We start from the raw sequence: 24,426 nt of genomic DNA, 5'->3' as shown, positions 1-24,426 counted from the left end.
CCAAAATAATCGATATTGAATCGAATCGAATCGAATCGCAAGCTTGTGAATGAGAATCGAATTGAATCGAGAAATTTGTGTCAAAACCCAGCCCTAGTGAAACAAGTATCTTGTGTGTGGGTGATCTAAGTTAATGTTCCTATAGTATTTAATGAAAAATAAGTTGTAACCAATGATTCTGCAAGTGCACGGTTTTAAGATACGAATACACAATGCAATGTTTTGAATACGGGACAGTGTTATATGTAAAAACTGTTAAGAGTTTCATGTCCAGACTGTTGAAGAAAAGACATGAGAGATCTAAAATTAGTACCAACATGATTGCAAATAACTGTAATAAAATAACTTTTACATGATATAAATGTAAAAATACACATTGAGGTCTCTTGTTGCGAGGTAGTAGAATACAACATTTGGTACAGTTATGTGAAGACTCAAACTGCATTACACATTAACCCACTGCAAGTGCTTTATCTTGTAAATACTTTTCATACTACAAGAAAAACAATGTCTGGAAAAAGTCTAAAAATATGAATTAGAGAAACTAGCAAATAATTTTATGACAGTGACACAAGAGAGCAGAGAGTAAGAGAAGAGAATACGGAGCCTCGCCAGACTGAAGCTCACACACCCATGTTGTATATCACAAACCAAAGCAAAAGACTCTTCATAAGACAGCTGCAATTGAAATGTAAATTAGAATTAGTCAAGGCTATAGAGAGCAACTTAGCTGAGAATAAGAAATGTGGCATCTACTGAATAAATTTGCAATAAATTGACATATGTTCAGAGACACTATTTTAGCAGCCACTTAGGCCGCTTGTTGCAGCTTTACATTCCTAGCTTCATAAACAGAGAGCAAAAATGTGAATAGTCTTGAATTGTTTATGATGGTATTGAAAAGTCGAAGATATTATTTTGCAGCAGTTAAACTGTTGCAGATTATTGCATTACAATACTTTGACAATGTAGTAGGCAGAATCACAAGAATCACTTAAGAAATAGTTCACCAAAAAAGAAAAAAAAAAAGTTTCTTACCAATTGGTTCTCACATTTTTTCACTTTACAAGACATTAATTGACCAACTAGAGTTGTGATGTTTTTATCAGCTGTTTGAGCTCTCATTCTGATGGCACCCATTCACTGCAGAGTATCCATTGGTAAGCAAGTGATGTAATACTAACTTCCTTCAAATCGGTTCTGATGAATAAAAAAACGTATCTACATCTTGGATGGCTTGAGGGTGAGTACATTTTCATTTATGTCTGAACTATTCCTTTAAAGTGAAGGCAACATGGTAAAACCAAGTAAACAGAATGAATAAGGTTTAACATAAAATATCAAACAGCTTAGAAACTTTTAAAATACAAAGGAAAAAAACAGAGATACCCACATTCAGACATCATATTGTAAACCTTTTGTACAATGGGATTTGAATATTTATCAAAATATTCTCCTTTATACTTATACTAATGTCACCAACACTGGGAATGTTATGGATAGCTAAGACTTTAGCATTCCAATATTTTAACGCAAAAATGTAGTAACGTAAAAACTAAACAGAATAAAAACAAGAGCTACAATACAGCTGCCCTAAGCAGAACTAAACATACAACTTATTATAATAAAACTATTTCCTGCCCTGAGGTACCATTGTAGTGATGACCAAAAGTAAAAAAAGATAAATGGCTTGACAATCCACATCAAAATATCCATTCTTTCACTACCATTAAAGGCGTGTCAGAGAAAGTTCCCTGTTGAGACAAAATGTATAGCTTCTTCCAAATCACTGAAGTGCACAAGTCATTTCTAGATAATCTCATTATCAAAATGGTTCCTTTCTTTAAGAAAAAGATTTGCATTGTTGTAGAGTACCTTACAAAAATGTTTCCCACAAACAAACAAATACATTATTTTAAGAAAACCAAATTTCCTTTGTCAGATGCTGCTAATTGTCCTCATCCCAAAGGCACAGCTGTTTATGAGGCATGTAGAAGTCGAAGCGGTAGCCTTTGCTGCAGCTCTTAATGCCACATTTGTAAGGGTTCGAGCCCTGGCCCCGGCAGTACTTCAGCTGACAGGGGAACCACTCCAGGTTTAACCTGTAACTGCAGGCGCAGGGCTGCCATGGGTCTGTTGTGGAGCTGCAGCTCTGCAAGTCAGTCACATTCAAACTCTGAGGAAAGACGTCAAATACTGAACCTTCAACCCGTCAAGAGAAAAAGACTTGGTTAAAAGGCCCAGCATACAGTCATGGTCATTTTCAAAAAAATAAAATAAAAATAAATAAATAAATGGATTAAAAATCTAATTTTGACAGGGGAAAAAAATGTTGTTCTTGGCACAAAACAAACTGAATGTAAATAATGTAGAGAAGGGATGGTAAGATTCACCGATTCGCACCGGTGCATCAGCATTAATGTTAACGATGCGATGCAAAAGTGTGCATTAAATACAAGTTGGCATTTGTATCACGATGCATCGTTTCTAACATATTTGCATCAGGAAAAAATGATTCATTTAGATATAATTATTAGTAGATGTGCTATACTTTTATTATTTAGAAATTGACCAATAATTTGTGACCAGTATTTTATATGTAGATTGATTTCTCCTCTTTAAACTGTTTCTTAAGCACGTTCTCTCATCATCACTGCTGCTACGTGACTATGACGTATCACAGCACTACGGAGACTGAAGCATGTCCTGAGAGTCACATAGAATACAGATTAACATGACTGTCTGAACCAAAGAAATAAAAGCGAACTATCTGTACATTATTGAACTGCATAGCATCGCATTGTGTTGAATCGAATCGGAATTGGATCGCACTACATCGTAATAGGGGTGAATCGCATCGATAGCGGCTTCATATGTATCTTTAATGTATCATATCATTAGCTATGCATGGAGATACGTATCGCATCGGCCTCAGTTATGGAGATGCACATCCGTAATGTAGAGTGGTATGATATTTGCAGGTTAAGGATGTTATTAGTTATTTTTGCACTTTAAAACATGTTAAATGTAATAAGTAGGGATGCATGATATTGGATTTTTGCCGATATCCGATATGCCAATATTCTTCAACTCATTTTGGCCGATAGCCGATGCCGATACCGATATAGTTCCTTTTTTCTTTGGAAACAACACCAAGTCTCTCCTGTGTGGAAATTATAAGCAAATAATTTTTAATTTTGGTTAGTTTTTAACAAGAACTTATTTGTTAGAATTAAATAAACAATAATGAAGTTCTTTTATAATGACAGTACATTGAAGCTTTGAAAATAACTATAAATAAACTATATATCAATCGCTGCATTTTTTTTCTCTCAAAAAGATGCAGTAGTAACCTTAACATTTTATTTTAAGATTTACCATATGTAGATGGTCTAAAGCAAAGGAGTTATAAAAATGTTAAAAATCTTTTAGAGCTCATAATGTTTAAAAAATATAACATATTACACATTAATGAATAAATCAGTATATATAAAAATATTTAATTTACAAGTATCATGTTTGTGATTTTTTTTCATGTAAGCTATAGCTTCTGACCTTTAAATCAAAACATACTCATGATTTTATGACATCAATTACTACTTTATTTAATCAGAAACACAGTCTAAATGTTATTTGTGTATTTTACATTAATTTTATTAAAAGTAGGCCAACCGCGCCTAAACTCCTTACCGATTGGGCATTTGGACCCAGGGGAGGCTGCCTATCTACTCTATCATACACCGAACGCATCATTCTGTACGTGCATTCTTAGTTTAAATGCAATGATCCAAAACAGTGAATTTGATCATCATTCAGTACACGCTCATGTCATGATACTGTCGTGAACGCACGTCCAAAGTGACGCAGTAGAGACGAAAATGTAGAATAAAGTCGTTATTTTTGTTTTCTTCGCACAAAAAAAGTATTCTTGTAGCTTCGTAACTCGCCATTATCGGCCGATTCCGATATCGGTCCGATAATATCATGCATCCCTAGTAATAAGGCTAGGCTACATAATGGTAAATATATAAATATGTAAAGTATATGAGATTTACACTAATATTTGATGAAAAATACACTAAAACCAGTAATATTGTGAAATATTATTACAATTTAAAATAAGTGTTTTCTAATTTTATATCTTTTAAAATGAACGTTATTCTTGTGGTGGTAAAGCTGAATTTTCAGCATCATTACCCTAGTCTTCAGTGTCACATGATCCTGTGTACGAAGCGGAGTCCAGCCCGGGGTCGTCACATGTGGTTGCCGCAAGCCCACCGGCCGCTCCTTCGTCAAATCCGCCAGCCGCCGCTCACTCTAAGCCGCCGTGTGTAACGCTGTGTTTCGTTGTGAAAGCGAAAATACTTTGTTTGGCCTTCCATCATATGACCCCTTTAAATTGTGTTCTGAAGATGAACGAAGATCTTAGGGGTTTCGAACAACACGGGGGTGAGTAATTGATGACAGAATTTTCATTTTTGGGTGAACTAACCCAACGTATTAATATTTAACGTATATTTAACGTATTCCTCTTGTCGGCAAGACATATCGGCATAATTTTTCATATCGGGCCGATGCCGATATGTACATTTAAAGCCATTATCGGCCGATTCCGATATCGGTCCGATAATATCATGCATCCCTAGTAATAAGGCTAGGCTACATAATGGTAAATATATAAATATGTAAAGTATATGAGATTTACACTAATATTTGATGAAAAATACACTAAAACCAGTAATATTGTGAAATATTATTACAATTTAAAATAAGTGTTTTCTAATTTTATATCTTTTAAAATGAACGTTATTCTTGTGGTGGTAAAGCTGAATTTTCAGCATCATTACCCTAGTCTTCAGTGTCACATGATCTTTCAGAAATCATTCTAATATGCTGATTTGGTGCTCAAGAAGCAGTTATTATTATTATCAATGTTAAAAATAGTTATATATTAATATAGTTGTTGAAAACAGTACTTCACAGAGCACAGTGAAACTGAGTAATATTACCAGCCTTAATGGGGCTGTATTAACGACCCTCTCATCTAACCTTTCTCCAGCCAGTATTTGACATCTTGCTGTCGTGTGTACACCAGGTCTCGTGCATCCCTGCAGACATTATGAATATGAGTACTGAGGTGCCAGGAGCGACTCATGTTGAGCGCTGCATTCATAGTGAACTGTTCCACACTGCGTCTCTCGTCCGCACTTCGCACCACATGAGGGTATTTCTGTTGGGTTCACACATAAGAACGTCTCAGGGCATAAGGTTAATACTAAGAAACAAATCACAAAAATACTGACATTAAGCCATCAATGGTTCAATAATTCTCTCCCTGCTGATTAGCAATACATAATATATGTGTATGACTTTCTTTGTGACTAACATTTATTCCTGTGCTATGCATTGTGCATTTTGAAAAAAAAAAAAAAAAAAGTTATTTTTTGTCCATACTTCAAAAGTAAATGGAACAAGAAAGAAATGTGTACATGCTTGGAAAAACATGAGGGTGAATAAATGACGACAGAATTTTAATTTTGGGGTGAACTATCTCTTTAAGCCACAACCAGCATGAAAGTTAGCTGAAGCTGGTCTTTTCAGCAGGGTGCCACAGATGATGCTTTAAAATTCTTTAAATGTTGACCTGTCTGAGTCGAGCCATGGCCTCACTCGGGATGAGCTCTCCATGATCCAAATGCGAGATGAAGCAGAGGGCCTGGTACTGAGATTGGCCCTTCTCTGGCTCCCCAAGCACCAGTGCATGAAAGATCTTCACATGCTGTTAGAAAATATTAGAAAGAAAATGTGTGCTTAGACACAGTCATAAGACAAACCTACATTTTAGCAATGAATTAGGGGATTTTATTACCAGGATGTCTTTCCTATGAAACTACAGGATATGCTAATTGGAAGAACAGGCTCACATACAGTATACAGACTGTGCAGTGTGCATAATTATTAGGCACGTTGATATTCTGATGATATTTGTTTTCCAAGCACATTTTAACAATTCCAAACCACATCAATCTTAATAACTACTATTGATTCTGTATTTAATCATTTGAACTGATAAGTGATATATAATTGTCCATGAAGGCTGGAAGTGAAAACTCCTTATATCCAGGTGTGCAGAATTATTAGGCATGTTTTCTTTTACAGATAAAATGAGCCAAAACAGAGGTTTAACTCAGACGGAGATGCCACAAATGATTAAATCCCCATGAGAAATATTCAAAACTAATGCAATACAGAAATTGCAGTTAAGACATGACCATTGGACAGCAAAATGCTCACTGGGACAGTGGGGTCAGAAAAAAACAGGTGGAGAAGAAAAGACACGTTAACTGCAAAAGATTTAAGAATTAATGTGAAGAATTAGATGTAAAACCATCAGGAACCATTTAGTCTCAATTCCAAAAGTTGTTTTGGAATGATGTTTTTTTAATTCCAAAAGTTACTTGTTATACAATTTTTTAAAGCCTTTATTTTGTGAACACTAAAACAAAAGAGAGGCCCCTGTCTATAAACAGACCAGCTCTTCAGAGCACATGCATCTCAAGCGTAACCTCTTACCACGAGCCTGAGCATCAGCTGATCCACCAACTTACCCAGAGCAAAGCAGGCTAACTGCTCCCATATGCACATAACCGAGAATACAGCCTCTCTTTCATGACAACAATACTGCTTTTCTTTGCCTCCGTCCTAGTGGTAACTGCACTACAGCAATCACACTGAATATGACTGGAGCAGTGTGAACGTCAGCTAGAGAACAGGCTCGTTTTCCTCAAAAAACTAGGAGAATAGACTTTGTTTTTAAAAGGTCTGGTAGATTCTGTTACAAAGAGTGATAAAGAAAAGTTGGCATTGCTTCACTAAAAGCTAATGGCTTCTTGAATGTAGAGAGGAATGTGTGTGTGTGTGTGATGGTAAAACTGTTGTGAGTCAGGCCATCAAAATGACACTATATGGAGTGGGAGGAAGTACTTCATAGACACAATGTTTTCAGGACAGCAAGGTCCTACTGCTCTTAAAGGAATATTTCGGGTTCAGTACAGTTCCGCTCAATCGGCAGCATTTGTGGCATAATATTGATTACACCAGCAAATAAATTTGACTTGTCGCAACTCTTATACAGAAAATGTTAGTATTTTATATTTTCACACAATAATCATGTTAACACATAATGTTTATATCTAGTAGCTACAGCCTTAAAACATTAAGTATTTTAATGTTTAAAAATTGGCCCTGTTCACTTCCATTGCAAGTGCCTCACTGTAACCCAGTGTTGCCAAATCTGTGGTTTTCCACCAAGCGTTTTAAAAACCAATTAAGCAGGTTTGGTTATGCAGACCTGGCAACCCTGCTGTAACCTAGATATTTTTTGTAACCTATAAGTAATTTTGTGGTAAACAATACTATGCGAACAATAACTTGTACTGAACCCAGAACATTCTTTTAAGGCAGTGGCTATTTGCACTAAGTGTATATAGCGATAGAGGCTATTTACACGAAGTGCAAATAGCAATGGATTCTATTTACACTAAGTGAAAATAGCAGGACTTTCTGCTATTTATACTACTTATTGCAAATAGTGGCAATAATCTGCACCTCATTATTATAGTACATTATAAAACAGTATGCAGTAATAACGTATTGAGTGTAAATTATCATTTAAATTCAAATTATTAAATGGATGCCACCTTATTGGAACAATAAAGCCCTCCCTACACCTACCCTAACCCTACCCGATACTTTATTTTCAACTTTTTGATTATTTCCTTAATTTTTGTTGAAAATAAATGCCTTTCCGATGTGATATGAGATTTGAAAAGGGAGAAAAAAAAAGTTAGGCAAAAGGCAGATTCAAACCCGGGTCGATTGCGTCAAAAAGACTACGATACACGCTTTACCACCTACGCCACTGAAGCTGATGATTGTCTGCCATCTTTTATATTGTTGACCATCCCCATCACACGTTTCTGGGTGGAGTTAGTGTAAATAGCCTCTGCCAACAAGGTGGGCTATTTGCACTTAGTGTAAATAGACACTCCGTTCTTTTAAATGCATCCAAATCATGTGTTTTAATGTTTAGAGGTAATTAGTACAAAAACTCCTTTAAATCACAAATGGAAAAATTAATTTAATTATGTTATATAATATACAATCATGGATGTTCCATGCTTTGTGTTTCTTTGGCTGCTTTGCATATTGCATGATGTTTCCCATACAGTCCACAGCATGACTTTGGCTGTATGACTATCTGAGTATTGTAGATGTTTTATGGCCAAAATATGATCTTCAGATAGTAATTTACATCAGCACAAACAAATCCATCTGTTAGATACATGATTCAATATAAATCTAACAATGCCACTTTAAAGTCCTCTCAAACGTTTAAAATAACATTCAAGCTGATAAATACACGTGTTGTGTGATTCATAAAACTAGATCTGATGTCTCGCTGAAAAGCATTTTAAAAGCTCAGTTCTTTAACCATATTAAACCAAGTGATGGTAAGTAGTGCCATCAAGTCACAAAAAGTGTTTTTGTTTGGAGACTTATATCACCATTTTAAAAAGTACCATGGTGCAGCATCAGATGGTAATACCACGGTACGTTGATGCTGTACATACAGCACCATGATAGCAAATGATGCTATCATAATGACATTCATTTACCATAATAGAAAAATAATATAGGCTAACACTATATTTTAAGGTGTCCTTCTTACCTTACATGTATACAGCAAATCTGAAATCGGAAATTTAACAATAGTTAAATTTAACACTTTGTCAGTGTATATATGGATACCACCACATGAGTGTTAATGTAACACTTTCAAAAGTGTTGATATTACCAACACTAACATGGTGTTAAAATGTAACACTATTAGAGTTCAAAAACAACACTGAAATAAGTAGTTGATATTACCAACACTAATAGGGTGTAACTAGTCTTCAGTGTCACATGATCTTTCAGAAATCATTCTAATATGCTGATTTGGTGCTCAAGAAGCAGTTATCAATGTTATCAATGTTAAAAATAGTTATATATTAATATAGTTGTTGAAAACAGTACTTCACAGAGCACGAGTAATATTAGTAATATTACCAGCCTTAATGGGGCTGTATTAACGACCCTCTCATCTAACCTTTCTCCAGCCAGTATTTGACATCTTGCTGTCGTGTGTACACCAGGTCTCGTGCATCCCTGCAGACATTATGAATATGAGTACTGAGGTGCCAGGAGCGACTCATGTTGAGCGCTGCATTCATAGTGAACTGTTCCACACTGCGTCTCTCGTCCGCACTTCGCACCACATGAGGGTATTTCTGTTGGGTTCACACATAAGAACGTCTCAGGGCATAAGGTTAATACTAAGAAACAAATCACAAAAATACTGACATTAAGCCATCAATGGTTCAATAATTCTCTCCCTGCTGATTAGCAATACATAATATATGTGTATGACTTTCTTTGTGACTAACATTTATTCCTGTGCTATGCATTGTGCATTTTGAAAAAAAAAAAAAAAAAGTTATTTTTTGTCCATACTTCAAAAGTAAATGGAACAAGAAAGAAATGTGTACATGCTTGGAAAAACATGAGGGTGAATAAATGACGACAGAATTTTAATTTTGGGGTGAACTATCTCTTTAAGCCACAACCAGCATGAAAGTTAGCTGAAGCTGGTCTTTTCAGCAGGGTGCCACAGATGATGCTTTAAAATTCTTTAAATGTTGACCTGTCTGAGTCGAGCCATGGCCTCACTCGGGATGAGCTCTCCATGATCCAAATGCGAGATGAAGCAGAGGGCCTGGTACTGAGATTGGCCCTTCTCTGGCTCCCCAAGCACCAGTGCATGAAAGATCTTCACATGCTGTTAGAAAATATTAGAAAGAAAATGTGTGCTTAGACACAGTCATAAGACAAACCTACATTTTAGCAATGAATTAGGGGATTTTATTACCAGGATGTCTTTCCTATGAAACTACAGGATATGCTAATTGGAAGAACAGGCTCACATACAGTATACAGACTGTGCAGTGTGCATAATTATTAGGCACGTTGATATTCTGATGATATTTGTTTTCCAAGCACATTTTAACAATTCCAAACCACATCAATCTTAATAACTACTATTGATTCTGTATTTAATCATTTGAACTGATAAGTGATATATAATTGTCCATGAAGGCTGGAAGTGAAAACTCCTTATATCCAGGTGTGCAGAATTATTAGGCATGTTTTCTTTTACAGATAAAATGAGCCAAAACAGAGGTTTAACTCAGACGGAGATGCCACAAATGATTAAATCCCCATGAGAAATATTCAAAACTAATGCAATACAGAAATTGCAGTTAAGACATGACCATTGGACAGCAAAATGCTCACTGGGACAGTGGGGTCAGAAAAAAACAGGTGGAGAAGAAAAGACACGTTAACTGCAAAAGATTTAAGAATTAATGTGAAGAATTAGATGTAAAACCATCAGGAACCATTTAGTCTCAATTCCAAAAGTTGTTTTGGAATGATGTTTTTTTAATTCCAAAAGTTACTTGTTATACAATTTTTTAAAGCCTTTATTTTGTGAACACTAAAACAAAAGAGAGGCCCCTGTCTATAAACAGACCAGCTCTTCAGAGCACATGCATCTCAAGCGTAACCTCTTACCACGAGCCTGAGCATCAGCTGATCCACCAACTTACCCAGAGCAAAGCAGGCTAACTGCTCCCATATGCACATAACCGAGAATACAGCCTCTCTTTCATGACAACAATACTGCTTTTCTTTGCCTCCGTCCTAGTGGTAACTGCACTACAGCAATCACACTGAATATGACTGGAGCAGTGTGAACGTCAGCTAGAGAACAGGCTCGTTTTCCTCAAAAAACTAGGAGAATAGACTTTGTTTTTAAAAGGTCTGGTAGATTCTGTTACAAAGAGTGATAAAGAAAAGTTGGCATTGCTTCACTAAAAGCTAATGGCTTCTTGAATGTAGAGAGGAATGTGTGTGTGTGTGTGATGGTAAAACTGTTGTGAGTCAGGCCATCAAAATGACACTATATGGAGTGGGAGGAAGTACTTCATAGACACAATGTTTTCAGGACAGCAAGGTCCTACTGCTCTTAAAGGAATATTTCGGGTTCAGTACAGTTCCGCTCAATCGGCAGCATTTGTGGCATAATATTGATTACACCAGCAAATAAATTTGACTTGTCGCAACTCTTATACAGAAAATGTTAGTATTTTATATTTTCACACAATAATCATGTTAACACATAATGTTTATATCTAGTAGCTACAGCCTTAAAACATTAAGTATTTTAATGTTTAAAAATTGGCCCTGTTCACTTCCATTGCAAGTGCCTCACTGTAACCCAGTGTTGCCAAATCTGTGGTTTTCCACCAAGCGTTTTAAAAACCAATTAAGCAGGTTTGGTTATGCAGACCTGGCAACCCTGCTGTAACCTAGATATTTTTTGTAACCTATAAGTAATTTTGTGGTAAACAATACTATGCGAACAATAACTTGTACTGAACCCAGAACATTCTTTTAAGGCAGTGGCTATTTGCACTAAGTGTATATAGCGATAGAGGCTATTTACACGAAGTGCAAATAGCAATGGATTCTATTTACACTAAGTGAAAATAGCAGGACTTTCTGCTATTTATACTACTTATTGCAAATAGTGGCAATAATCTGCACCTCATTATTATAGTACATTATAAAACAGTATGCAGTAATAACGTATTGAGTGTAAATTATCATTTAAATTCAAATTATTAAATGGATGCCACCTTATTGGAACAATAAAGCCCTCCCTACACCTACCCTAACCCTACCCGATACTTTATTTTCAACTTTTTGATTATTTCCTTAATTTTTATTGAAAATAAATGCCTTTCCGATGTGATATGAGATTTGAAAAGGGAGAAAAAAAAAGTTAGGCAAAAGGCAGATTCAAACCCGGGTCGATTGCGTCAAAAAGACTACGATACACGCTTTACCACCTACGCCACTGAAGCTGATGATTGTCTGCCATCTTTTATATTGTTGACCATCCCCATCACACGTTTCTGGGTGGAGTTAGTGTAAATAGCCTCTGCCAACAAGGTGGGATATTTGCACTTAGTGTAAATAGACACTCCGTTCTTTTAAATGCATCCAAATCATGTGTTTTAATGTTTAGAGGTAATTAGTACAAAAACTCCTTTAAATCACAAATGGAAAAATTAATTTAATTATGTTATATAATATACAATCATGGATGTTCCATGCTTTGTGTTTCTTTGGCTGCTTTGCATATTGCATGATGTTTCCCATACAGTCCACAGCATGACTTTGGCTGTATGACTATCTGAGTATTGTAGATGTTTTATGGCCAAAATATGATCTTCAGATAGTAATTTACATCAGCACAAACAAATCCATCTGTTAGATACATGATTCAATATAAATCTAACAATGCCACTTTAAAGTCCTCTCAAACGTTTAAAATAACATTCAAGCTGATAAATACACGTGTTGTGTGATTCATAAAACTAGATCTGATGTCTCGCTGAAAAGCATTTTAAAAGCTCAGTTCTTTAACCATATTAAACCAAGTGATGGTAAGTAGTGCCATCAAGTCACAAAAAGTGTTTTTGTTTGGAGACTTATATCACCATTTTAAAAAGTACCATGGTGCAGCATCAGATGGTAATACCACGGTACGTTGATGCTGTACATACAGCACCATGATAGCAAATGATGCTATCATAATGACATTCATTTACCATAATAGAAAAATAATATAGGCTAACACTATATTTTAAGGTGTCCTTCTTACCTTACATGTATACAGCAAATCTGAAATCGGAAATTTAACAATAGTTAAATTTAACACTTTGTCAGTGTATATATGGATACCACCACATGAGTGTCAATGTAACACTTTCAAAAGTGTTGATATTACCAACACTAACATGGTGTTAAAATGTAACACTATTAGAGTTCAAAAACAACACTGAAATAAGTAGTTGATATTACCAACACTAATAGGGTGTAAAAATGTAACACTATTAAGAGTTCAAAAACAACACTGAAATAAGTAGTTGATATTACCAACACTAATAGGGTGTAAAAATGTAACACTATTAAGAGTTCAAAAACAACACTGAAATAAGTAGTTGATATTACCAACACTAATAGGGTGTAAAAATGTAACACTATTAGAGTTCAATAACAACACTGCAGTAAGTGTTTAAAACTCCAAACAGTTGTAAAATGTTGAACTGTTAAAACAACCCTTCAAAGCCAAATTTCAACTGTTTATTTAACAACATAGCACATGCAGTTTCAGTGCTCTACAAAAGGCAACAATCTGTAACAACATACAAGAACGAATCAGAGTCATATGACATCTGAAGGTCAAAGGGTTTGGGGTGCTGCAGTTCATGTTGCTTCACAATGCAAAAATCATCAAGTTCTTCAACCTGAAATGCATGCAGATGCTCAAAACGGCCTCCATTTGCATCAAGAGAAAATGTATTTCTTAAGATGATGAACTGTTTGGTCCACTCATAGGCAGAGCCGGCATACCTACAGATGTGATGACAGTTGAATCTGATATTTCATCAGAGCAACTCGGAAGTTCAGTGTCACTGTCACTGTGAAAAAGTTTAAGATGTCGTCTGAAACCACAGTAACTTTTAAACTCCAAAGAACAACCATCCTGTGCACACAACAAATGAAACTTTTTGCCAGGATATAAACCATGTGAAAGTTTGAGATGTCGAATCAAGTATACACTTGAATGATGAAGTGTCCGACAAACGTTAACACCTATACATCATTCAGCAACTTGGCTTCACAGTCTGTAAGTACGTTTTTTTACATTTAAAGAATTTGCCATTGACGATTCAAACACGAGTTTTGATCAGTGTAGAGTAGTGCTTGTTGTTTGTCGTTTCTTCGATCACAAATGCAGACATAGTTTTGTTTATGCAGTGCGATACGCAACGAAACGCGTAAAAAGACGGTATAAGTCATTATAATAAGTAATTATGTGCTTTGCGTTCAGTGGATATTCTCCAAAATGACGCTAGGGTGACGCGGAGACAAATTTGAATAAAGTCTGTTTTTTTTTTTCCTTTCTTTTGTGCACAAAAACTATTCTCGTAGCTTCGTAAAATTAGTTGAACCCCTGATGTCACATGGATTGTTTTACCTATCTCCTTTATACTTTTCTGGACCTTGATCGTGGTAGTAACCTTGTTGTCTATGGAGGGTCTGAGAGATCTCAGCTTCCATCAAAAATATCTTAATTTGTGTTCCAAAGATGAACGGAGGTCTTACGGGTTTGGAACGACATGAGGGTGAGTAATTAAAGACAGAATTTTCATTTTTGGTGAAATATTGAAGTACCCTTTAAGTAGCTTTACTTGCCAGAGAAGTATCTTTAACTCTCTTAAGCGTAGACAATGGCGTCTGGAAGTACTGCAAGAGCAGAGGCAGGGCTTCCCCTTGCTAGTTTCGGCGCTAAAATACGGATTAAAGAAGTAGCGTTGATTTTATTTTATTTTTGGGTGAACAAATGTCTGAGGAAGAGCAAAAAGGCAGCCATTTAAACACACTTATGTACATTAAATTACTTTATTAATTTACTCACCAGATATACTTCAGCAACTCTCTTAAGCGAGGGAAAACGGCGTCTGGAAGAATTGCACCAGCAGAGACTGAGCTTCCCCTCGCTCGTTTGGGCGCTAAAATACGAATTAAAGGAAACGTTGATTTTTCTTTTTTTTTTTACAGACTGGTGGCTGTAACAGCGCACAAAATAGCCTTTACGGAGACAGAAATACCGTGTACATGTAAATGTTATGTTTTTAGGCACCATGCAGGAGAAAAAAAAACTTGTACATGTCCAATAATGTTAAGTCCATGGCTATACAACTACTTAATGTCTGTGAAAGTGCAAAACGCGGCCATTTAAACACACTCACGTACATTCAATTACTTAAAATAACATTCTAATAGCTGTCAGTATTGAATAGAAGTCAAGAAAGTACCGCTTAGTTCGGCGAACTAACTACACAACCAACCACGATTGAACCGCCAAACTCTCACTTAAAACTCTGTCTTAAGTCATTTAACTAACAGTACATTTATAACTGTATTTCCATACAGAAAGTCTATAAAGTACAAACACTGAGGTAGCTTGATTTACCAGTTGCTATTCTGAAACTGAGGGAAATGGCGTATGGAAGATTCTTCAGTGACAGCGCTGCATAAATACCAGGATGTTGGAAATAACATTGGCAAGTGTTGGTTACCTGTAACACTGTGATTTTACACTGAATCAAATCAGCTTCTATCTCTGATAGTCTTAATTTCTCAAAATCTAACTCTATAACGTCAACACTTTACTCTGACATGCTTTAACACTGGGAATTTAACACTGACGAATAGTAAGTATACTTACTATTATAATAACATTAAATTATGCATAATTACATGCAAATAAACCTAAACTAAACCCTAATCCTAACCCTAACCATATAGTATGTAGTTAATTAATATTACTCAGTACTTAAATGTCAAATTACACTGTAACAAGGACACCTTAAAATAAAGTGTAACCAAAAAAAACAAAAAACTACCAAAGACTGGTAAGTCTATGTTTTTGGAATATACTATGCATTTTGAAATACCTTTTTACTTTTAATTAAAATGCAACATGCATCAGATAGTAATGGTAGTCTGAGATACCATGGTATTGAAGTTTATATACCAGAGTATTTACTTTAGTATTACTTATATACTTAGTATGGTGCACGTCCAACAAAAATAAACCTTGACTTATTATTTTGTTGCCACAGTAATACAGTTGTATTGCAGGGCTGCACTGGGATTTGAAGGTGTAAGTCTGTGACTATTTTCAAGTTCAATCGCAGCTGTGGTTGAAATACATTTAGTTGGATTTATACTCACGCGCTTAAAATCAGACAGGAATGTGATGAGAGTCCCGTCTGTCTGCCTGAACTCCACTGTTATAATGTCCTTCTCACTATCCGCCTCTAATAGCTCCTCCGTTATTTGACCATCGTTGAGACGAACGAGCACCGTCAACTGTGAGCAAACACTTACCGATAATAGCAGCGTAAACACGACGAACGCTATTTGGACTAAAGCCACTCTCGCGTTCATTACAAAGGACGCCAAGGATGTAAACTCAATACTGCCCGTACGATATGCCCATATCGTCAGAGTACATTACTTAAAACAGACAACAAAACGGTGGACAGCGTATGTAAACTACTTTTTAGATTGGTAGTTAACGGTCGATTATAAAATAATAGTTTGTAAACTAATACTTGCAGCTCGATCATGTTCGCAGAAACTGCGCCTCCGTCAAAATTTTAATTTTCATCTTATGTTTGCGTTGTTGTGACTCAGAAAATACTGGCTTTATTATACACGAACAGTTTCTTCTTAAAAGCCTTCTCTGTATACATTTCTTTTTCTGTTCGTTGAATTACTAACTCTTAAAGAAAGCTCCTGTATATTCCCGTCACTTCCTCTGAACTTCAGTAATTTGGCTAAAGGCGCCTCGGGCTCCCGGCACTGCATGGGGCCACTTCTTAAAGGCACAGGCTCAAATTTCAAGACTGTTAAAACCTATACTGAACTGACCATAGGGAGGAGGATCGTAAGAAATGTCGTTATTTTTGTTTCAATAAGTTAGCCCTAGTTTTTATAATCTATAACCCATCAAATATAATGTCACATATAAACCTGGGGCATGCACATTGGTTTATATTTTCATAAAAACATAGCCTAATTTTTATATATTTTTAAAATGTATTTAAATATGGTATTGTTATTTGTCCATTTGACAATAAATAAAGTTAAATCTGTTAAATAATATTAAGTTTAGTATCCTGTAAATTATATTATATACTTTCATCTCTTTCATCAAATAGGTATTTTTAAAAAATATCTTTTCCCAATATCTTTTAAAATTAATACCAAATATGCATCTCATTCACAGATTTGCAAACAATAAGACACTCTATTTTTTTTTACACCATATGCCATCTCTCCAGGGCACTTTTAAAGTAAAACAATTCAAGAAGTTTGCTAGGTTTCGCGTGTCAAAGAAGTGTTTATGTTATTAAAAAATATGACAAAAGTATTTACCAGTTTTCTAGTTGTCAAACAAACCCAGCAACTATAATTCTACCATCATCTACTCACCCTGTTCCAAACTTGTATAATTTTCTTTCTTCTGCAGAACACACTGGAAGATATTTGAAAAATGTTTGTTGTTGAATCTTAAAGGGGTCATATGATGCGATTTCAATTTTAAACAATAATGTACAGTATGTGGAAAATAATGTTTTTTTAACCTTAAACCGCATAAACACATTTCATTACACCAAATACACAAAATAATGTTCTTTTTAGCAACATCATATGACCCCTTTAACTAGTCTAACCTGTTAACATGGGCACCAAAAAGTGTATTGCCAGTGTTTATGGTTTTAAACAGCATTGGCAGCAGGATGCCAGAAGGTGGCAGGTGACCCTCACTTCTAGCTGAACTTTAACCTTTTGATCTTCTTAAGTCTTTTGCAGGCCCACATTAAACATACATTCCTGGTATGCACTACAATTCACTATAATAATTTGTAACCGCACACAAAATTATTATAAATCTGTTGCAAAAAAGATTAAAAGTAGACTTAAGAAAAAACAATGACTGTATAATGTCATCATATCACAGATAAAATAATGGACATATATTTACAGCTTCGGGTAACACTTATTTGACAGTGTCTGTTACACATGTTACCCATATTTAATATAGTAATAACAGTAAATTATGCATAATTGCATGCAACTAACCCTAAATCAGTAGGAATTAATTAACATTACTTAATACTTAAATGTATGATTACCCTGTAATAAGGACACCTTAAAATATAGTGTAACTAAGTTTCATTAGTTTGCAGAAACTCCATCAGCTCCATCTAATAATTTTAGTCACACAGGCTCAAATAATCAAATCAGATTCATGTAAAGCATAGCTCTCTAAATTTATGACATAACATCATGAAAGTTTAAGCTGTGAAAAACATGTTGTAAAGTGCTCTCACTAAGACACTTATGACCTGTGACCCCAGCAGCACTGACGGTGAGGTTTCTGGAGATCTTTACCCTCCTTCACAGCAACACAACCCTGCTAAAAGTGCCAGTACGTGCGCTCATTGGCGCCCCTTCAGCTGGTGGCGCCCTAGGCGACCGCCTAGCTCGCCTATGCCTAGAAACGACCCTCATCACCAAACTCTCTGGAGTCATTTGAATTGAGCAGAGCCCTTAACTGCTGCCACGGGATGACGAGTGGTCTGGAACTAATGGCATGAATCACTGACTACACTGTAAAATCTAATTAGTTGGGCTTACTTAAAAAAAGCATGCAAACCGATTGCCTTGAAAAAACTAAGTAAAGTGAAATAGAAATAGTATGTTGTACTACAAATGCTTAGTATAGTTTACTTACACAAGAGTTCTAGTAACTAAAAAAGAACTGTAGGGGGTACTTGATCCTTTCATGAAGGTTTACTCATGACTTAGTATAGCTACTCACTGACTCCCAGAGTGCATTGCGGCATGAATAAATTATGCAGTTGCTTTGTTTTACAATTGTTGATTTTATTTGCCAATTTTATTTGCTGTCTTGTGTCAGTAGTAGCACAACAAAAAGAGCAAATAAAATGGTTATTGTTACAATACATGAAAAAAAAATGAAATTGAATTGTTACCATTGTTGTGATTCACGTGCTGAATGTTTAAGTCTGTGTGTGACTTTAACATACTACCACACATTATTTAAGAATTATATAAACCCAATCAAAAGCATCTAAAGATATTTATGAAAAATTAAATATGAAAAAGTTTATTAATAAACACACAACAAAATACACTAATGCTTTAATTAGAAGATAAATCACCTTCTAAAACCAATCTATTTATTACTTTTCTTCTCTTGAAATCAAGTAACTCTGAATTCATGATGCATTGCTGCACTAACAACAAAAAAATTATAATAACATTAACTAAGTTCCAAGTGCCCAAACAAAGGGAACGCTAATCACTATAATGGTGAGTTAAAAAAAATATATTTTAGGAAAATCAACATCAGTTTATGAAGTTAGCTTATGTGATGTTCTCTCAGATATTTCAGTTGTATTGAGAATTCAACATTCAAGATGACTAAAAGTCTATTAAGACTCGTTTTCTTTTCTTCTTCTTCTGTTGTTATGTTGCACATTAGCAACATATTAGCGCACGGCTGCCTCTCACTGCTTTATTAATGTCATTGGTTCCTTCGTGGCTACTTGAATATTTTAAGTGTTACTCAAAACAGTAAGTAAATTGTTTTATTTGCCTTGAAAGTAGCTGTAACTTAATACAACCTAGTAAGTATAACAACTAAGTAAAGATTACTAATTAAATCTAAGTAAGGTAAACTATTGGATTTTACAGTGTAAAGAATGTAGTTCTTAGAAGGTTAAAAACATAACAGTAATATTCCTTGCAGGTCACATTTGTATAGATAACCTTAAGACTAACATATTGACACTAACACCCAAAAAACTTTAATTTTGATTTCATGGGGACTTTAAGGTTCTCGCTATTAACAGACCATTAGCTGTCAAACTTATTTTAGAGCTTGTCATGTTGTCATATTTACTAACGATATGTTGTGATTTTATACAATTAATACACTTAATTTCTGTTGGCTAACAATGGCTAAATGTTCTGTTACCTTTTCATTTTGCTGTTAGAAACATATCATGTTAAACATATACAGTATTAGGTTTTTAAAATATTTCATATGTTGTGAATTTTTATATGAATATACTATTTATTTATTATATATGCATTACTAATTTTAAATGAGTAATTCTCAAATCAGTGTCCATAAACAACAGGTTCCCATTGTGACAATATTGAATTAAAAAATAATTACATATATTGCATGTTTTGGTAGTCATGCCTCCAAATGTGGCCCATAAAGGTAATGCAAATATAATATTTATGGTATATCCCTTACCTGTTATTTTGCACATTGTATCCAAAAAAAAAACAAGAATAAAGAAAGAAACCGTCCTAATGTTTGTTATTTTTCATTGCAGTCAATTGCAGTCCATATTTACTGTGTGTCTTGGATTGATGTTTGGATTAGATATTTCTGATGATATATGAACTGCATTTCTTGTATGTTGTTCAAGGTAATAGGAAACGTCATCATGAAAACAGTGTGTGGTCATACTGTCAAATTTGTTACCTGGAATGTGAGGGGTCTAGGTGGTCAAATTAAAAGATCAAAAGTGTTTTCACACTTAAAGAGCCTGTCTACTGATATTGGTTTTCTACAGGAGACTCATCTCAGAGTTAGTGACCAGGTTAGACTACGCAAGCCATGGATTGGTCAAGTTTTTCATTCAAATTTTAATAGTAAATCTAGAGGCACTGCTATCGTAATACACAAACGGATAAAGTTTGTCCCACACAATGTATTTTCCAATCCTGATGGGCGCTACGTAATAGTATCTGGAATTCTGTACCAAACACCTGTCATATTAGCTAGCGTGTATGCACCTAATTATGATAACCCTGCTTTTATGACCACACTCTTCTCCCATCTTCCAAATTTGGACACTCACTGCCTTATTTTAGGTGGGGATCTTAATTGCACAGTCAACCCAAATTTAGACTGCTCACAACCCAAGTCATCAGCTCCTATGTCAATGTCTAGGTCCTTCTCATCTCTAATGGATCAATTGGGATGTGTAGACCCCTGGCACTTCCTTAATCCAACTGCAAAATATTTTTCTTTCTTTTCGAATGTCCACCATGTTTATTCGCGAATTGATTATTTTTTTTATAGACAAAGCTCTATTATCTCTAGTTAAGTCCCATTTTAGACCTTTCTGTCCCCCAAAACTTATGTAGACATGCTGGAGGCTGGAAGCTTAATACTGGGTTGTGATTATATCTCTAGGAGCATTGATTTCTTTCTGGAAACCAACAAATCAGAATCGGTTTCGCCATCACTTCTATGGGAAACATTTAAAGCTTTTATACGTGGAAGGATTATTTATTTTAATGCATATTGGATTAAAGCTAGGAAATTAAAAAAGCAGGAACTCATTGACAAAATTTTAGAAGTAGATAGGCTAAATGCCAGGTCACCAAACCCTGTTCTGGAGATACAGCGGCTAAAACTACAAACTGAATTTGACTTACTGACAACAAACAAGGCAGAGTTTTTGATAAAACGCACAAGAGCAACCTATTATGAGCATGGAGATAGAGCTGGCCGTCTTCTAGCATCTCAGCTCAGACATCAAACTGCTTCCCAGTTAATCTCACAGGTGTATAATTCCTCAAATAACCTTATTACAGATCCGGTTAAAATAAACTCAGAGTTTAGTTCTTTTTATTTTAATCTTTACAAGTCAGAAGCCTGCTTGGACATGGCTGCTATTCAGTCTTTCCTTTCTCAATTAGAAATTCCTAAAATAAGCCCAGACATAGCCAGTAGCCTAGATGAGCCTCTTAGCTTGGAGGAGATAGCCTCCTGCATCTTAACCTATAAGTAGCCACCATGTTGCCATTGTCTCTCGTCGTGTATTGAAGTTGTAACCTGCTGTCGGTGAGTCTAGTCTGTGTATCTTGTTTGGATTATGTTTGGATGTTTGGATCATGTTTGGATGTTTGGATCACTGTAAATAAAACAGCCAGCTTCTTTGGCAATGAATGTCTGTGGCTTACCCTCCTGCAGGTGTTTTGAGTTGATTAGCTGATTGGCATGTCACCATATTCTAATTTGTTGAGATAGTGAATTGGTGGGTTTTTGTTAAATGTGAGCCAAAATCATCACAATTAAAAGAACCAAAGACTTAAACTTCTTCAGTATGTGTGCACTGAATTGATTTAATACACGAGTTTCACAATTTGTTGAATTACTGAAATGAACTTTTCTCCAACATTCTTGTTTGCTATAAGTAGCCACCATGTTGCCATTGTCTCTCGTCGTGTATTGAAGTTGTAACCCGCTGTCGGTGAGTCTAATCTGTTCATGCCTCGTCAAGTCTGTTCGTGCCTCGTGAAGTCTGTATCTTGTTTGGATTATGTTTGGATGTTTGGATCACTGTAAATAAAACTACACTTGGGTTCTCACTACGCTCGCCTTCAGTGGACTGATTCGTTACACTTAACCATGAAAAACAACAAAGCTCCTGGCCCTGACGGCTTCCCTGTGGATTTTTTTTTTTTAAGTTTTCTGCTCAGTTATCCCCCTTATTATCGTATTAGAATTATACAATCATTCCTTAGATCAAGGCTTCTTATCGTCATCTTTAAACCAAGCTTTGATTTCCTTAATATTAAAGAAAGACAAAGATGCTAAAATTTGTGGCAGCTACAGACCTGTTAGCCTAATTAATAACGATGTTAAAGTACTAGCTAAAGTACTGGCCAAACGGTTAGAGGCTCATCTTCCATCCATTATATCAGATGATCAAACTGGCTTTATACTGGGTCGTCAGCTGTCATCCAATATACGTAGACTTCTGAATGTAGTCCTTACTCCATCTGGGACATCAAGCCCAGAAATGGTTATCTCGCTAGACGCGGAGAAGGCTTTTGACCGGGTGGAGTGGGATTATTTATTTGTGGTTTTACAAAAATTTGGTTTTGGATCTAAACTAGTTTCATGGATTCGTTTACTGTATTCCACTCCCTCAGCTTGTGTGAAAACAAACTCTGAAACGTCCCCTTATTTCTCTTTCTCATGGCACCCGTCAGGGTTGCCCCCTTTCTCCTCTCCTGTTTGCTTTGGCTATAGAGCGCCTCTCTATAGCATTAAAATCATCTTCAGTATTTTCAGGTATTCACAGAGGAGAAAGAGAACATCGTGTCTCATTATATGCAGATGATCTCCTGATATGTTTTAGACCCTCATAACTGCATAGATAACATAATGCATCTGTTGAATGAGTTTGGCTCTATTTCAGGATATAAGCTGAACTTTGCTAAAAGTGAGTGTTTTCCCATAAATGAATTGGCAAAACAGATTTCTCCAGCTATACTCCCTTTTCGCATGTCTTTTACAGGCTTCCGTTACTTAGGGGTTTATATTTCAAACTCATTGAAGTCAATACGAAGACTTCTGAATGTAGTCCTTACTCCATCCGGGTCATCAAGCCCAGAAATGGTTATCTCGCTAGACGCGGAGAAGGCTTTTGACCGGGTGGAGTGGGATTATTTATTTGTGGTTTTACAAAAATTTGGTTTTGGATCTAAACTAATCTCATGGATTCGTTTACTGTATTCCACTCCCTCAGCTTGTGTGAAAACAAACTCTGAAACATCCCCTTATTTCTCTTTCTCGTGGCACCCGTCAGGGTTGCCCCCTTTCTCCTCTCCTGTTTGCTTTGGCTATAGAGCCTCTCTCTATAGCGTTAAAATCATCTTCAGTATTTTCAGGTATTCACAGAGGAGGAAGAGAACATCGTGTCTCATTATATGCAGATGATCTCCTGCTATATGCTTTAGACCCTCTTAACTGCATAGATAACAATGCATCTGTTGAATGAGTTTGGCTCTATTTCAGGATATAAGCTGAACTTTGCTAAAAGTGAGTGTTTTCCCATAAATGAATTGGCAAAACAGATTTCTCCAGCTATACTCCCTTTTCGCATGTCTTTTACAGGCTTCCGTTACTTAGGGGTTTATATTTCAAACTCATTGAAGTCATTGCACAAAGAAAATGTTATAAAATTTGGTGTAACTCCCCGGATATTAATTGGTGTATGATAGAAGCTAGCTCCTGCATATCATCCTCGTTACCAGCATTAGTTTTTGATCCCAACTTGTGGCGCCTCTCTAAATACATCACTAACCCGATTGTACTTTCTTCGCTTAAAATCTGGAAACCGTTTCGTCACCACTTTAAATGAAATACTTTACCACAAATCGGCATATAAATGGATAATCACCTTTTTACACCTTCGGCTTTGGATTCAACTTTTGCACAGCTCAGGGAGAAGGGTTTGGTATCATTTCAGGATTTGTTTTCCGATCACACATTTGTGACATTCAATGATTTGCTGAGTAATTCAAAATCTCCAAATCCAGTTTATTTATCATTGTTAGCCAAAAGACGAATACTGTTACATTGGAAATCCTCATGTCCCCCTCCTAATTTTTCTTGGTTGAAGGACTTAATGTCCTTTCTACATCTGGAAAAAATTAAATACTCCATTAGAGACTCTGTTAACCCATTTTATGAAATGTGGAACCCTGTCCTTTCCTTTGTTGAAACTGTATCTTCATTAGATATTTGATTTCAACCACCCCACCCCCCTC

The 24,426-nt window shown here is 35.7% G+C and overlaps 1 protein-coding gene across 1 annotated transcript; it reads right to left on the bottom strand.

Annotated features, from left to right (window-relative positions):
- Positions 1-1,528: 1,528 nt before the first annotated feature.
- Positions 1,529-16,191, bottom strand: LOC107691805 (out at first protein homolog). Its single transcript, XM_016490611.1, has 5 exons — positions 15,976-16,191; positions 9,746-9,880; positions 9,152-9,332; positions 4,279-4,287; positions 1,529-2,202 (listed from the first exon to the last, which is right to left on the bottom strand). The coding sequence occupies exons 1-5, from the start codon at positions 16,189-16,191 to the stop codon at positions 1,949-1,951; spliced, it is 795 nt and encodes a 264-aa protein (XP_016346097.1). The 3' UTR covers positions 1,529-1,948.
- Between the last annotated feature and the right edge of the window lie 8,235 nt (positions 16,192-24,426).

Source organism: Sinocyclocheilus anshuiensis, unplaced genomic scaffold, assembly GCF_001515605.1.
Source record: "Sinocyclocheilus anshuiensis isolate Anshui unplaced genomic scaffold, SAMN03320099.WGS_v1.1 scaffold246, whole genome shotgun sequence".
NCBI lineage: Eukaryota > Metazoa > Chordata > Actinopteri > Cypriniformes > Cyprinidae > Sinocyclocheilus > Sinocyclocheilus anshuiensis.
This window is presented reverse-complemented; position numbering and strand designations above follow the sequence as displayed.